At 37.1% G+C, this 18,231-nt stretch overlaps 1 protein-coding gene across 1 annotated transcript in view; it reads right to left on the minus strand.

Moving 5' to 3' along the window:
- Positions 1–18,231, minus strand: part of OXCT1 (3-oxoacid CoA-transferase 1) — a 100,318-nt gene that overhangs the window by 8,120 nt on the left and 73,967 nt on the right. Inside the window, exons 14-16 of the mRNA XM_074811775.1 lie at positions 10,247–10,336; positions 4,977–5,057; positions 2,929–3,030 (exon numbers count right to left, since the gene is read on the minus strand). Of these exons, the coding sequence (XP_074667876.1) occupies positions 2,929–3,030; positions 4,977–5,057; positions 10,247–10,336 (273 nt within the window). The remainder of the gene's footprint in view (positions 1–2,928; positions 3,031–4,976; positions 5,058–10,246; positions 10,337–18,231) is intronic.

An 18,231-nucleotide genomic window follows, 5' to 3' on the forward strand; every position in this document is an offset into this window, starting at 1 on the left:
CATGAGGATAGTTATATATAAAGTTACAGACATCCCATAAAATCTCGTTCGTAATGAACCTAGAGAGATGCTTGTTTCAGTTCAGATCATTCACTGCATCCACTGAAAAATGCTGCTAGAAAAGGGTCAACTCCTCATTTTCCACCCATTACTTCTCTTTCAAACTAGCAAAACATATGATCCAAAAAACCTGCTTTTACTGTAGCAACGCAATATCACTAAAGTTCCTGTCACCGATATAAACAAGAACAAGATGTCTCATTCAGTGAACATAAATAATCACAAGCATACCTGTTAATCCTGCAAGGAAACCTGAGGCAGAGTCTTGAAATGTGGGAAAAAAAGGGATCAGGGATGCTGCTTTCTGAACAAATGCCTATCGCAACACTCAAGTCTCTATATTCTGAACTCCAAAATGAAGTAAAAAAGCTGTAGGTGTTCACTGTATATGAAAATCACGCTATCAAGGGTCCAATATGACACAACAGTGACCCAGTCTTGCTGTCACGGATGTCAGTAGAAGTTTTGATAAGGATTTCAGTGAGAGGAGGACTGGGTCACTGTGGCCTGGAAACATTCTTTAGAGAAGGAAAAAAAAGAAGAGCTAGTGCTCTTCCATGCCACGGATTTAATAAATCATTGTGGTTCATGCCTTCCATCTGCAGTGCTATAAAGATTTCAGGCATTACCAATCAGTAGGTACTGCTGACCCCCACGCATACTTGGCAGAGGTACATGCTTTGCAAGCAAGCATTGCTTTGCAAGCATTTATTCAAGCCACATTCTTTCAAGGTAAGTATATGAAAGTGCATAACCAAGCAGCATCCACATCTTTCATGCCCACGGCTCCTTTAGTGCAAGCTTCTGATTTCATGCATGACCATGGCAGTCATACAAAGCAGACTGCACTGGAGTTTGCCTTCAGGAGAACTAGGAAATGGTGCCTGTGAAGTGTCCCTTCCTCATCCTAGTAGGACAGATCCTAGGGACCTAGACTGTGGATGGATTGTTGCAATACCTCTCATCAATTGCTAACTTCAGGCTATCCTGAAGATTCAAAATTTATACCATTCCTTTGTGACATTTACAGGAAGGCACTAAGGGACAGTGAGCGGTGCTTTTACTTGGTCCTAGTAGCCTTGCCCTATCATATCCATTGTGCTGCTGCAAAGCTTAATCTTGTAGACCATCATTTTAAGCATATCACTTCTCTCTCCAATTTCTTTGATCACTTCCGCTTTCACTGCCTTGAGCACAGACTGCTGGACTTTACTTCGGGTAACACAATTAAATGCATACATATTGGTCACCTGAACCAAAAAGAAACCAACTCCTGGCAAACAAGCAGGTTTGGAACATGTAAGGACTGCTGTCTTCTGACAACAAAAGTCCTTTCCTGTAGTTTCAGTCTATTTAAATGCTTACTAAACACAGCACCTTCAAATTAATAATGAAGTTAATCCTCAAATTAAATATGGAAGCACAAACCAAGGTGACTGACTGCAGTAGATACAAACCTACAAGGTCCTTTTTATGTTTTAATTTTGGATGCTAGCTGTTTGATAGGTTGATCAGCCAAAGAAAAAGAAGTCCTAACATTATCAAAGTTTTAAAAAATTTAAATTTTTTTTCCTAAATCACAGTCATAAACTGAACGAATAATTTATTTTGCACACAGAATTGCTGAATATGGAAGATTGCTTTGACTGTATATTAAAAAATAATAATTGCTTCCATAAAATGTTACATGGAAAATTAATAATGGAGTAAAGTGATTTTGTGGCAGTTTCCTGCACTCTGCAGTTGCAGGTCACTCATCTTTAACCGAACAATTTTTCTCAGATAAATGAAAGCATTTTCAGAAGTGAACAGCTCTTTGTTTAAAATATTTAAAACTCCACAAGAAAAACATACACTATCATATTTAGTTATCAGAAATGCTCTCTTATGGACACAGGAAATGAATGAAACTCCACAGGCTCATTGCTCATAAAGTTTTACTTACTGCCAATAGTATGCTCAAAGCCTTAATAACAAACTCTTTCACATACTAACTGCTCTGCAATCTTTCAATTATGTGCCCTAGCCCTACTGCAGAGCCCATGAAACTCTGCAAAGAGGAAGATAACTGCATTTCATTACCAAATATTCCCCAACTATTTTTACAGCACAACTTGTACACTGTCATATTCGATGTCCTCACCAAAGGAGGGCTGACTTGCCCCAAAAGACTTCACAATACAGAAGAAAAAATTTTGTAATGAGCATGTAGGAGAAGGCCATGAAGAAACTCTTATCTTATCAACCACATATACGCAATCAGTTACAATCTAGTGCACTACAGCTTTCCACTAATAAGTCAGTTTTGTGTTAGCATTAATGAGACTTAAGAATGAATGTGAAGGTCAAAAGGCAGTGGCTTCTGGATTAATGCAGAGCATAAGTTTCATTCGTACAAGGCAAAGGGAGAGAAAAAGCAAAGAAATCAACAGTAGAGCATTTGATTGGCACTAGTAACAGAGTGGACACTTGCAGTGACCCCACCTAAATATAGCATGAAAACTTAGCAACAGAGAGTTAGGTAAACTAACTTATACAGTGGAAAAAAAAATATCGGTCCACCTTTCAGGTATGAATCAGCTCCCCTCTTCAAAACATTATAAATAAGTTCCCCTTCCACACTGTCCTTTTACTCTTAGTCATTTCTCCATCTCTCCTGTTTCTCCCAGCTTCTAATGCTTCCAATATAATCACACTACATCTGCCCTAAATTATCTTATTTTCATTGTAAATCCCACAAGTAATCTACCCAGCCCTCTTCTATAAGGAGGAAACTTAATGTGTCTACAAGTCTTCATGGGACAAGTATTTGTGGAAAATACTTGTTCTGATACCAGACTAACAATATTTATTTGTAAAATGACTTACTGTGAAGTCACAGCCAGTGCTTTTCTTGATATCATCCACTGTCAGTCCTTCCCAGACTTCCACAAGGGTCAATCCCTTCTTCTTGTCCACATCAAACACAGCCTGGGAGGTTCAAATAACACATAATTTTTTATTATCATGAGCATGTAAATAGTAATATTGTACAAAATGGTGTGCTGAAGTAGGTAGCATTCAGTATCAAAAGATGCCATTATCAATTGGTTTCACTCTTCACTTCTCTGACTGACCAGTAAAGATTTCTGTTACATTTATTTGTACCTGAAAGAATCTGAAATACAAGATGTGTTAATTTTGTGGGAAAAAAGTGCAACTGTTCTTCATTGAATGAAATGAGGACCATGCCTTGTGGTCCAGTCTGGTGAGAACTGGGAGGTCCAAAGGGAAGGTCTGAGATGTTCTTTGCTGCAAGACAATGCTCACCATCACCAAGAGATCATGAAGGAAAACAGAAAAAGGCTATGTCTCCCTCATTCTTGTGTTTCATTTTAAGGCCAGTAGAAAATTGAGTGGTTGATCACCTTCACCAGATTATAAGCTTCCAACAGTTACTGCACACCTAGTGCAAATTTTAGTATTTTCAGAAGCTAGTAATGAAAGACAAGATTTCTTGTAGTTTTAATAGAAAGCCTGTGAGGAAGTGTCTGAAGGAGCAAAGGCTGTTCTTTCTGATGTCTTCATAAAATATGCTTTCCATTTCCAAGGCTCACAAGCACATCAAATAAAAACACCTGTAAAACAATGTGCACTTTAATGGTGCCTACCAGAGGGGGAGATACACAGGTCACATGCTAGCTGACAGGGAAACCCTAAGGTCTATCTATAGTTATTTTCCTTAAAAAAAACAAAAGTCAGTAGCAAAAGACCAGTGAAACTCGAACTTGAAATGTGAAGTCTTAAGCTCATCACAGAAGTGCACTGAAGTTCAGCTGTCCTCTGGGCACATAAGACTGGTTTACGGGACTGAAAAACCATAGCTCCTCTAAGTCTTAAAAGAGAAGCTGGGCATAAGGAACATACACACTAGGAAGGCTAGTGTGGAAACAGAATTTGAAACACTGTCTAAGTACTGTTGTACATTTGTGTCATCTCCTAATAAAGCAACGAGATCTGACAAGTGGTGACTGTTAAGAGAAATTTCTGCTTGTTTATTTTCTATCAGTTCTTGTTCACTTCCATTTTTTTATACCTTACATTTGTATGTGGTCAGTTAGTAGAAGGCTGAAAAAACTTCCATGTTTCCATTTATTTTCCCTTATTTTGCGAAGAAAAAATCCCTTCAAATTACAGTAGCAATATATCACCAAGAGAAAGCAAATTCTACATCAGCACCTTTGATGCATTCTACTTAGTATGATAGATGGCTCACACAGGGACTACTCTAAGTCCTTAAAAATGTAAACACTGACAATAAAAGAAGTATGATTACAGCAAAAACCTTAAGTCACTTATCCTTTGCTGAAAAGATCCACTAATGCACTTTGAGCACCAGCAATATCAGATACCCACAGAGAGTAAATTGCCTCACAAATGGAATCAAGTAAGGACAAAAGAACTAAATCCCTTCTACAGCTACTGGTTGTGTTTCTCCGAAAGAGTCTGCAGTATATGCCAAAGAAGACGCCAATTGTCTGACATACACATGCTACATAGTTGTTGCTCTGCTGGAAAAAACGAGCTGTGATGACAGCTGTATTTGAGGATTTGCATCTCACACAGCAAATTTTCAGGAATACTTTGGGAAATATAAGGAGATACACACTCTGCATACTTCTCATGCATGGCATCTTTGTTCTGAAGGTGTCTAAGAATATGGTCCAGTATGCTAAATGTCAATGGTGAAAGCTTTAACAGGAAAAATATGAGCCCCCAGACCTCTGGAATTGACCTCCAAGGGAAGCTTTGACCTTCACTGGCAACAGGTACTGAATATATTCTTAATTTTTATGAAGCTTTAGTACTCTACTGATTGTCCCTTCTTAGGGATAGAGGAGGAAAGTATTGGCAAGGATTCAAGAAAAGTACTTTACCTTCTCAGTAATGATGCGGTTTACACATTGTTTCCCAGTAAGTGGTAAATTGCACTTTTCCAAGATTTTATGGACGTTGCCCTGTGTTTAACAATACACAGACAAACATTAATTTTCAAAAACAACACAACTTACTCAGAATTCAAATACGTACATGAAAATCACAGATGTAGCCATTCACTATTATTGAAACATTCACTGTACTCAGAACACTCCTTGAATTAACTTCTATGGCAGATTACATCTCTGGTAATTTGGGACAGTTATTATTTAAATCCCACATATAGGGAGATGACTAATAAGAATCTCACTGTACCACTGAGTGGGCTCCTGAGTTTAGAAGTTCTGCATACTTCTGCTTAATAATCTGTCTTTCCTGCTGCAATGTGAGAATAAGAGATACATGGGACATCATTGATGACATATAAAGGACAAAAATTAGGGAAGGACATTGCAGGCATGACATTTCTCTGCCTTATACTTTATCAAAAACAGTATGTGCAAGATCAGCCATACACACAGGCATTTCAAATCCCCAGGGCTCAAGTGCATAGTCATACTCTGAAAATAGTAAATCCAGTTTCTTTACCCACATTGAATTCCCATTCCCTCCATCTCTCCAGGAAAGCCCAAAAGCAGACTAAGAGATGAGTGCAATATGCTCATCCTCAAGTGCTACACAGAAGTTACATTATCTCTGGTTTAGATAGGACAAATTAGCATGCAAATATAGTAGAAAAGAATGTATATATAGAAAATAGGATTTACATTTTTCTGGGGCATCAAATGTCAGCTGCTCTAAATCCTGGGAAAAATATTACCTAATGAGAAGACATAGCTCTGACATGAAGCTGGGTAGGTAAAATTTGGGTGGTGAGGGGGTTTTATTCTTCTTTTATTCTTCTTTTTTTTCTTTCTTTTATTCCTTCATTTTTTTTCATATGAATTCACAAATGGCTTTAGATCCTGCTAAATGAATGTAGGCTGCAAGAGCTCTGAATGGGTATAAAAGAGATGGATCACTACATTTTTAGTCAGTATTTGTAGGCGTTTTACAGAGGTAGCATTAAGTGAACATTTCTCCCATTATCACATGCTTTTGTTTTTTCTCTAATTATCAATTTTCAGTTATGCATTTCAAAACTCTCAGAGTATTACATATCTCATTTAACCACCTGAACACAATACTTTTTAAATTTACAATCATCAGTTTGCCTTAAGGCTTAATATAAACCCAGGAACCATCTCTCAGCCAGTTTGACTCCTGACTGACAACAAAATGAGCAATACACGTGCTTTAGAATTTATCTTTTTCTATGAAGAACTATTTCTTCATTCTAATTCTAATTATACTGGCAAGATCCACATCTGGTATCAAGGCAACTACTCTGATGAAACTCACTCACTCTTAATGAAAATAATGACTTGTGACACTGTTACTTTCAATTGATCTATTTGTATCATGTCCACCTTGAGGACCTTCCTGCATAGTTTGCCTAAGAGCCAAGATTAATCTGTGCTGTTTATAATATCTTCAGCAACATATCAGGTATACTTCTCAGCCATATGAAATGAAGTGTCTCTTCTTGGTACCCAATTGAGATGGAAATACATAGACTTGCAGAGGTGACAGTTTGAATGGCTCCTGTGACCCTGAGAACTGATACATTCCAGCTTCTTAACACTTGAGCTGAAAATTATTGTATTACCAGTGAGTATTACAGGTGACTTTTTAAAGACATCCATCAGGGCGCTATCAGAACAAGAATCAAAATGGAACCGCATGAATTTTTACCATCTGAGTTTATACAGGATTTGTTCAGATAAAGAAAAAGACTGTTGTGTAGATACATAAAACATTAAGGTGTTTTAGTCCGCTTTAAGTAAAAAAATCTGTTGTTGAAGAATAAAAATGTCCTTAATCTTCAACAACACTTTAAAATGAAAACTATTCACAATGATAGAAAGGACTTTTCAATTCAGTGCTCCATGTTTCAGTCACATCCAAATCAAGTGCTTAAAACTAGCTTCCATTCTATTTTTCTGAATGGTGTAGACAACTCATTTCACAACACGGAACAATTACCAGCCATTACTTTATTATGTTTTGAAAAACATGTCAATGATGGTATGGGGGTAAGAACTTGACTTTTATTTCTCTTAGGCAGCATTTAGCAGATTAGGCACAGATGAACAGTGACTGTTTAGAGATTAAATAACAACCTTACATTCTATTTTTTTTTTTCATGTTTATAAACAAAAAAGTAATTTAGCAAAAAATACATTAAGAAATACCGTAATGAATACCATAAGAAATACCATAGACTTAAGGTCCATTTGCCAAGTGTCTCACAGCATCTTAAGCATATGGAGCAAAAATTGAGCCATCCTTCCACAGGTATGCCCTCCTGGTTCCTGACATGCTGTGATGTATAGATTTCCTGAGCTAGAGACTGCTCCTGGGCAATGCTATTTAATTGTCACTGATGAACTTAACCTCATAAAACAGTTTAGTCACTTTTATGTAGACTTAATTCTTTGAGCTTCTGCATCATCCTGCCGATCATCCACAACTTCATTAGCTGGCTGTGAAAAATGGTTCTTGCCATTTTAAACATTCTGGTTGCTAATTTCAGTTGGCTTCTCCTACTTCTTTTATAAGGCCGTGACCAGCCATTCTGCATTAATCTTCTCTGTGCCCTTATTATTTTGCATATTTCTGTGTTACCCTTCCTCAATAGCATTTCTTAAGCTGAAGAGTCTTCTACAAAACTCATTTCATGTTCTGTCATCTTCCTTCTGTCCCTTTTGGTTTTCATTACATGTAAAAATTTAAGTAATTAAAAATGTAAATCATTTGGGGCAGAGCATATTTAGTTTCATTTGTAATATACTGCATATCATAGTTTAAAAAGATGAAAATTCTTTGAGTATTTGAGTGTTAAGACAGATACTAGTTTCATCCTCATAATCAAGTGTAAATTATATTTTGCCTGCACAGCAAGGACTCAGCCTACTATGTTTAAAAACTGCAACAAGTGCACTGAAAGAACAGCGCACTTTTAAACTCTTAGAAAACTTAATGTACAACAAGCTATTACTACTATACAAAAAAACTTAAAAGGGATTAAAATATCCTTCACAAGATCACAAACCAGACAAAACTGACTGCAAGAACTACCTATTACAGCAACTCTTGAGTATGTCCATTGAAGGTACTGCACGTATCCCATGCCTTTCACTGTATTTCCATCCATCAAATCTTGACTGCTGTTGATTTACAGGAGACTTTGGCATCTAATGACAGATTTCTTATTCATTTGGAGAATAAGATGACAAAAATATCTCCATACTAAAAAGCCAGCAGACACAACAGACTGTCACAGTACATGCAGACATTTCTTTCGCTCAGTGGCACACTGGGCTTTGATCAGGATGAAAGATTGCTCCTCTGATGCACAGATACAGATGAAATAAGTTTGTGAGAAAATCTTTGGTGTAAAGAATTAAAAAGCCGTGAATATAAAATCAGATCTGTAAGAAGCAGTCACCCCAATAAAAGGCTAAAGAAAAAAAAAAAAAGAAAAAAAAAAAAAGGAACATCTGTAACACCAGCAATTGATTTCCAAACATTAGACTTCCGTATTTCATTATCTTCACTTTTCAGCAAACAAGAAGTAGTAGTTGGAAGACCTCAAAAAGAGGCTAGGTAAGAGTGCCAAGAATACCCTCCATTTTAAAACAAGAATAAAATGAAAAACCATGTACATAGTTTAGTTTTGGAGTGCCTTCTCACAAAAGCAGAAGAAATAATTTATGAAAGCCTATAACTGGCTCTCTAGAAGTGCCCACCAGGCATCCCATGTACGTAAGAGCCCAAGTTCTGCACACATATGCCAAAATGAGTAAGTCTATTCCTGGACTGTTTGTAACAGTGAACCTATCTGTGTATCCATCTTTTTCAGGTTTCAGTACTCCTACTGACAGAAAAACAACATGCAAACAACTCCCATACACTGTGTGGAAAAAAGATTTTGGTAATAGTACTCTTAAGATAAAAACTGGCATGAATAATTACACCGTGTGTGGACTCTGAGCCTTAACCAAATTTCACAGTAACTAGAAATTTAGCATAAATATTTATTCAGATCATATTTATACCTTAAGTATGTGTCTGAGCAAATGGGTCATTACATATCTAGTTTTGGGGAGGCTGTGATAGGGATGAGAGTCTTAGAGACGAATTTACTTTGTACTTTCATTTACTTATTTACACACATGCATACAGAAGCTACTGGTCAGGCTCAGCCCTGTAACTGAAAATGTGCCCCTTGAGATCACAGCTTAGTAGAAACAGTGAAACTACTATATTTTTCAACATTTTTCTTTTTAAAGTGAAAATTCATTCTTCAAATCACATTTAAAAAACACACAACTGTTAATATATTTAGCTTTCATATTCACATATTTACTATAGTTTACCATGCAAATTCCTAATGCTTGCCCACATGCATTCTGACAGGGATATTATCTTGAATGATACACAACTAATTCTTATTGCAGACACACAACAAATTTGTAGTTACAGAAACTGAAATTAAACAAAAAGTTCATTTTCAAGCATCGGTATAGTTCCCTGAAAATAGAGATTTTTGTCCTTCAGTACATTTTCTCATAGTTTGGACAGTCCAGTTTTAGGAGTTTCAAATGACAAGTTTCCTATGACCTTCTGTGGGAGACCGTTTATATCTATAAACTCCCACCACAAAGAAGTCTCTGGATTAACCTCTGTCACATAGTGATGTAAGGCAGCCTGCATCTCATCATGCCCAAAAGATCTATTCTATTAAGCTCTCAGTACCAATTTGACTGGCAACTTCAAAGGTAAGTATTTTTCCATCATAACAAGTATCTAACCACGGGGAACCTCATTTTTCAAATTATTCTGAGGCGAAGAGTAAAACCTCTGGGGTAGCATTTACTGTAGCTCTGGCAATTGCCACTCTCATTAAATTTGGATGAAGTAACTAAAAAATGTGCGCAGCTTTTAAACATCAAGTTAATATTTCATTTTTTTCCGTGGTGAATGATTCACTTACAAAAGGAAAGGAACCACACTAACCTAGCCCTCTGTTCCACCTCCATAATAACCAACAGCAAAACTGTCAAAACCTCACAAAGTAGCAGAATGAATGTAAGATGTCCTTCTATTTTTTCCTTTTTTGGTACAACAGAAAGCACTAATTTAGAAAGAAGCAGCAGAACCTTACCTTGGCTGAGTGCTCCATGGTGACAACCACTTTGGTCTGTGCACTGGATACAAGGTCCATGGCACCCCCCATTCCTTTCACCATCTTACCCTAAAAATAAATTTTTAATGGAAATGTAACATTTTTACTATTAAAAAAAAAAAAAAAAGAATATATTGGCTGCAATGACAGCACAAGATATTCACCTTTCCGCATAGAAAGCCCACCTATTTCATCGCTACTGTATTCAAATGCTAACAGAGCTTCACCAGAGCAAAACCAGCTGTTTCATTCCAGGCTTTGTATGATGTAAATAGGAGAAGAATGATGAGTAGAATGAGGATCCACTGCCATGGCTGGTGCCCTGGGGTGTAACTTAAATCTGAGTAGTACCGTTGGGTTAATGGAAGCCCTGACACTGAGGAGCGATGAATTTAGTTTCAGTGATTCTGACATTAGAAAAGCAAAGTGTTCATTCTATTGATAGAAATATCATTACTTCCTCAAAAGAAACCTCCGCTTATGAAATGCAGCAACAAGAACATCTAAGAACTCTCTACCCGCCAGTTTAGAAAGCCATGGCTCGTATCACTGTATCAGCACAAACCTATCTTTCTGTTCTATTCCAGATGTCTGTGGATGTCATTTCAGAACATGGGCAAATAAATTAAGGTGGATCAGTATTCACTTCTGTTTGTCCCTCAAACCAAGCAAAAATTTCTGCCTCCATGGCTCACTGTTCTCTTAAAAGAGTGTCAGAATTACACCTGTTATCACTGCAGCTATATTATGGCTGGTGTTCAGCTACCTCTGTTCTTATTTTCCATAATGCTACAGCATTCAACCCCTGCCTGCTTCCACCACCTTAAACAGGACACATCTGATCCTGGAAGGTAACAGGTCCAGACTTGGCACACTTCTGACAGGAAATGACCATAAGTACAAAGTTCTATCAGTATGAGCAGAGCAACCATTTTTAGCCAACAAGCACTAGACCCCAAAAAACAAACAAAGCAACAACCTCATATGCCACTCCAGAGTTGCTGAGGAGGGCAGAAAGGGGAGTGGCACGTCAAGGACCTGCATGACACAAGAGGTTAGTAGGAAACATGAGGCAAGGGAATCTACAGATTAAAATAAATTAATTTCTGTCTCAAGTGTTTTGTATTTGCTGTCTTTTGACTAGTTATTACCTGTAATTAAAATATATTATGGACAGTAATACGATGTATGCTATTTTATATATAAAACCTAAAAGTATATGGTTAAATGACTGGAAAACTTCATAGTATAAAGCTTTTCTATTATGCTTCCTCTTATTAGCTATGTGATTCAGTGATTTACTACTATCATTACCTATGGTCCATGATATAAAACATATGGAAAAGACTTGTCTCATTAAGCTGCCAGGCCAGCAACTTATTGGTCTCATGATCATTGTGGTCTCTTGACCATAATGAAGGGAATATACACACCCCACCCCAAAACCTGTATTTTCTTACTGTTTGCACAGTGAAGAATAAAACATATCTTCCTCTATCTATAAACAACCACTTTGGAATTTCTCAGGTCAGATTAATGTTTAATATTAATCACATTAATTAACATTACTACTAAATATTTATTTGCAAATACAAACCTGAAAGGGATGAGAGGACTTACCTCTGTCCTTAACTTCCTCGCACTGCTCAGATCATTCTCTATCCTATCTGAAAATATAGAGCTCTTACAGAGACTGCAGTGACCTCTCACCTGCCTGACAGAAGCTCACTGACCAGATAATGCAGAGTAGCTGAAGGCAATTATTTATCTCCCCAATAACTCAGAATATGTCTGAATTGAGGATTATGCTATCAATACACCTGTTCTGGCAATGCCAATAGTTCATTTACCAGGCCTTTTAGTTCTATTAACTAGTGAAGACCTATAGCAACTAGAAAATACCTGAAGAAGTAAGTGCCGATGAAGCACAATGGCAATCTGCTGGAGAAGCTGTCATACAGTACTGAGAGAAAACACTCCATCCCCTTGTATACACAGAAGCAGGAAAATGCAAGTTAAGTTGAAGAGAAGGATTTAGGGACCTTTAAACTGCTACATCTGCTCCTCCTCTTTAGGCAGACATACTCATCACTGTAGGAGGTCTGGTAAAGCAAGTCAATTAAGCATTAACTCCAACTAGCCAAGTAATTACATGCTTTTATTTTGAGAAATATCCAAAGCATAAGAGCCTTACATCGCTCTCAGTGCATCTATCAAGTTCCCACAACTTCTATTTTCTACCATAGGGGACAGCTGTTTCCTAAATTTGAATTAAAATGCTTGAGACTAAAAGGTGATTCCCAAAAGACATTCTGTCCCTTTTTGTCTAGGATAAGCATGCAGATCAAACCAGTTCTGATATTTACAAAAACTGCACATTTACAAGCAACAAGCAATTTCTGTTTCTCCTAAATTTTAATAGCATATTTAACTGCACCTGACACAAATCAGACTGTTATATTTGAACACTTTGCATGTAATATGCAGTCTGTCATGAAAATAAACATTTTGTCCTGAAGACCTCTTTCAACAGCCATCTCTGCTGTGAAATCTCTGAAAAAAACTAAATTGGGTTTATAGTGATGGATACTAGCTGAAGTGGGAACTATACCTTTCACTTCAAAAACATGTTAATTTTTATTTATTTTGATTGACCAGGGCAAACTGCAGACAGTAAAACTGTTCACTTTTGGTTACTTGACAGGGCATTTAAGTGTAATGTAATAACCTGTACAAAGCTCAATTTTTTTAAACATAAATACATTTGCAGGTTTTCTGCTCCTTCCTATCATGTTGGTAAGGTCCAGGGTTTGCACGCTCCCCCCCATTAATTAATTTGAGATTATTTTTGTTAGTTCCCAGTTACATTGGTACTGCTAGCTTAGGAAACCAGAAGGAAAGACTTAGTTCAGTGGGAGTGCACTGGTAATTTGAAGCACTAGTATAAAGCCCTCTTCATCAGCAAGAGCTTGAAGTGAGAAGAAAAGTTTTTTGAATTAGCCATGTGCTTCCTGGAAGGTCCAATGTTGGCGATATTTATATAAAGGGTTAGGTAGAGGACAGAAACAAGCTGACAGTTTCCTTGTAGCTTCTCAGTTACCAAAAAAGGTCCATATTGCAGGGAGGAATTCTGCTTTTCCCATTTTGCTTCATCAACAGTTCTTGCTAAATCAGTCCAAATATATCTTGGGTTATGAGAGGTGGAAGTTCATGGACGTGACGGATTTTATTTTTTTTTTAAATTAAGATATTCAGCTGTTTTTCTTCTTGACAGCCATAAAACCACACAAAATTCTCATAATGCCTAATTATTGCAAAAGAAATTATTTTGTTATTGGGGTGATGGGACATCTTTAAGAAAATATGAGAGAACGGTATATATATTCTCATCTGACTTCTTCGTATCTGAACATAATTTGAGTGGTCAAAATACAATATTAAAGAGCCTCAGAAAGTAATTTAGCCTAATAGTAATTTCTAAACAGAAACCTTCCTGTTGATTTGGTCACTTGTGGCATCCAAGACAACCTGTGGCATTCCAACAGAAGCTTGTGAGTACTCCAAGGTGGGCAAGACAGTCAAGATATTTTTCAAGAGAATGTGAAGTTTTTCCACAATGGTATTGTAAGCTAGAAGGATGCTACAGCAAGCAGGAAACAATTTATAAGGAACTCCAAACAGCTTAAAAAGAGGTGGCTGAGAATAAAGAGCTAAACTCAGGAAACTTCAAACAATCTTGATCCATGCTGGTGTCTTAACCTTCCCTCTGTATTCCCAGGGGGAAGGACTTTTCTTCCATAACTGAATATTATAGCTACTCCAAACATCATAAGGTAAAATGCATCTGAACTGATCTGGTTACGTTAAAAGAACATAATCTTTTGAGACAAACACATACCACATCAACAGCACAGCAAAGCAGATGCTAATGACGTGTTCAAGAAACCATGAAAACTTATTAGTGGTAAATGCAGAGTCTGAAGGATTAGAATGCAGATGAAAAGAAAAGCTTGAATAATTCAATTTAAAATTGAGTATCAAAGGACAGACAAGGTGAAAATGTATACCCATTTGAAATGGAACGGAGCTACTTCCCTGTTAAGAGTCCTTGACCATGTTGCCAAATGCCCTAATATTGTATTAAATAAATAGCATTTAGTCTGAAATTTCTCCTTCCTTCCATTAAATAAAAGAATACATATGCCTCACACTATGCTCAAAGTTAGTAAAACTACTATTTCAAAAACTCTTACAGAAGATAATGAATGCTTGTAGTTTAAATTACAGTCCTCATGCAGGCTTCTCATTCAATCTGAATTTTCAGGCATCCCTCTGGAAGACCTTCAACAAGCTACTGACAATGAGAGAGTAAAAATTTTAAGAATGTCAGTATGATCTCTGACGGCCGCAGATGCAGAGTAGGTGGCAGGTACAGAATCCATTGCCAATCTCAGCTTCCTTATGAAAAGAAATAATTGTATTGTGCCAGGGACATCTACTAAAATTCAGAGCAACTGGAACAGTATGAACTCCACAGAGAAAAGCAGAAATGAAGGTAATGCAGTGGATACAAGATAGTTCCATCACCACCATCAGTGGTGCAAATGCTGCAGTCAGATGGGTAAATTTAGGACCCCTTTGAAGTTTTCTGCTCTGCCCCTCTCTGTAGTGGTATGTATGCACTACTAACATGTATCAGTCACACAGGTCTCCCCCTCTGTACAGGTACTGTCTGTCTTCACAGATGTGCCAGCTTCAAATGACATTCACAGCACAAGTAAGGAGGTCATCAGAGCCATATATAACTATTTGACAAAAATATCTCACAGTTGTGGTAAGGTTAGATGGGGTTTTTTTGTTTGTTTGGGGGGATGCATATTAGCACAGACCTTAGCTTTGTACAAAAAATATGCAAAACAGAAGGTAAAATTAAAAAAAACGCATACACATAAATCTAACTTATGTAGATGACAATCCTTTGCCCATTGCTAACAGTCCTGTCCAGTGTTTAAAGGAAAGAAAGGTACATTTATACTTGATTCTAAAATGAAAGTCACAACTTCCAGATTTCACTTCTCATTTCCTCAGTGAAAAAGATGGGATGAAGACTACATCAAAAAAGATTAATAAAGCTGAATAAAGATGTAAGGAAGAAGTTCTTCAGTGTGAGGGTGGTGAGACACTGGCACAGGTTGCCCAGAGAAGCTGTGGCTGCCCCCTCCCTGGAGGTGTCCAAGGCCAGGTTGGATGGAGCTCTGAGCAACCTGGTCTAGTGGAAGGTGTCCCTGCCCATGGCAGGGGGGTTGGAACTAGATGATCTTTAACTTCCCTTCCAACCCAAACCATTCTATGATTCTATGACTGTGACAGATAGATTAGATTTTACTCTGAGAATATAACTGAATAAACATTACCAGGAAACACTGGGAAATCATTAATGGGATTTTTAAATTAGTGAAGTTGATAATGCAACAACACAACAAAGACTGGTCACTGGCTGAATGCAACAAAGCTAAGCACACTCTACATGCACAACAGGGTGAAGATATTTTTTAAAGGATGTTCAAAATAAAGATTTAGTTGTATGGCTTAGCCATACAGAAAATGACCTGATTTTCAAGAGTGATAACCAGGTATCTCCTAAAACACATCTAATGAAAATCAAAATTTAAAAGTAAGCATAATTTTTGAAAGAATGGAACATAAGTTCTCGAGTGACTGATACCTCTTGGCAGAATTTATTAGTAACTCTTCCCTAAAATGTAGCATACACAAATATGTGCACTAACTATATTTATATTTTTACTATCCATAGCCAGAAAATTAAGACAGCATAAAATATGTACAAAGAAAGTTGGCCAAATTTTATTCCTTTATTCTCCCATAAAATTAACTTGAAATAACCATTGGCAACAGATTTGAATGACTGAGTGAAATTCAAATGAATACATTGAGAAATTGCATCTCAGGAGCAACTCAAAACAGTCTGTGACATGCTTCATTGAAATGGATTTGCTTTACAGTGATGTATGCTATTTCAGTCTGATGTTACAGTTAAGCCTTCCATTTACCTTTGCATACAGTTTTGAAAACACACAGCATGGCATGCAATAATTAAATATTATTGCCAACACAATACTAGTCTCACTTGAAAGTGATGGTTCCATATCGTAGTCACAGTTGTTACCACTAACCCACAGATCAGGAGTCTTTTGACATATGCTTGTATTTTCAGGACAGGCAGAATTTCTTCAGCTGCTCTCATTATACAGATGCCTAATGCATAGCTGCCACTTCCCACATTGAAAATTTAAGAGAGTATGAATAAAATACCAAGTGAGCTCCTACATTCCTTCCATGCAGTCTGAAGAGAAATAAACACAAACAAAATTGATAGAAAAAGCTGTCAAAAAGGTGGAAGTAGAGCTAACACAATATGCTCTGTTTCTCCTTTGAGGCTCCAGGACTCTTCCAATGGCGGTAATTATATGCTGCAAGGGTTTTGCAGGGCTTCCAGGCATGTGTTTGTTGGGAGAGAACCAGTAAGCTGATATACTACTGTAGGCTTCATTCCAAGAAACATGTGCACAAAAACCTAGTATCTCTTCATATTAAAATAATATCCCACTGAAATGTAGATTTCCAAGGAGACTCTAGGTAACTGCAGGCCCTGTCCTTTTCCTCTGTTCAACTGCTGCTGTATAAACACTACTCAGTCATGTCCTAGACATCAGACAACTTCACATTACTAGTAAGAGAAACCCAGTTATTGAACATAATTAACCTGCATGTTTTCTATTCATACAGAATTTAGCTAATTTGTAGTGCTTAATTCATTTTACAGTTAATAAATGTGTCTCAAAATTTCTTGCAATTCTGTACAACTTGAAACAAAACACTGAGTTTGATGCACTCGGTGCAACAGAAATACTAGAAGGGAGTTACTAGTCAGCGTGCTTGGATTCAAAATGAAAATACACCTTGTGCAAAGACACTCCTATTCAAGCAAAGTGGTGAAGACCTGCAACAGGTCTCCTTGAAAAGACCTGCCATGCTCTCAGGCATTCAGATATGTGTCCTTTCTCCCATCATTAAAAGATGTATTTTCAAGTCAGAAAAGCTCTTGGTGTGAAGCCTTCTGCTCTCAGGGTTGGCGCTACAAATAATACTTAAAACCAAAACCAAAAAACCTTCCCTCGGTCACATACTCAGCTGGCCTCTGCCAACTTACTTTCACTTTAAAAATGTCTCTACAAATTAACATGCAGTTCACCTCATGGTCAAAGTGTCCAAACCTGTGCAAAAGATGTACGTTGAAGCTCTGTAGAATAACTACCAATAATGTACAAAATTATATTCCTAACGCCTTAGGTTATACTGACCTCTACAGATGGTAAATTAAAAGATTTATTATTAAATTTGAATTGGGTTTCCTCATATATTCTCTTCAGATAATCTTTGATTAAGCCTAGAATTTTTGTATCATTTCCTTTCAATTTATTTCATTATTAACACTTTAATCCTTTAGGTTTGGCTACTCCAAGTCAGAGCATTAAAAATTAAGACTGCTTGTTCTAAAATTCAATGATTATTTATTTATTTTTCCAAGAACAATCCAGATTTATGTATCCAAACTGGATCACCCTGCACAAATTACATCACCCTCTTCCTCAGCCCCCTAATTGCATTACCTTAGCTATCAAAACATAAATGTTGTACTTCATCAGAAGAATATACAAAGCTAGAGTTAATTTTCTTCCTCAAGATTTTATTTGGTTTCTATTGTTTGGAGGGAATATAGATGTTAAATAGTATCAGCCCTGGTATCATCCCTGAGGCTGCTGCTCATTAACTAAACTGATTAATCAGTCCTCAGTCCTCTTCTATGGTGGGTACTACCCACCCTTCCCCAAATTCTACCAGTAGCCACAGAGACCATGTCACTGAAGTCTAAGGCAAAGATG

The sequence above is a fragment of the Strix aluco genome, chromosome Z, assembly GCF_031877795.1.
Source record: "Strix aluco isolate bStrAlu1 chromosome Z, bStrAlu1.hap1, whole genome shotgun sequence".
In the NCBI taxonomy this organism is placed as follows: domain Eukaryota; kingdom Metazoa; phylum Chordata; class Aves; order Strigiformes; family Strigidae; genus Strix; species Strix aluco.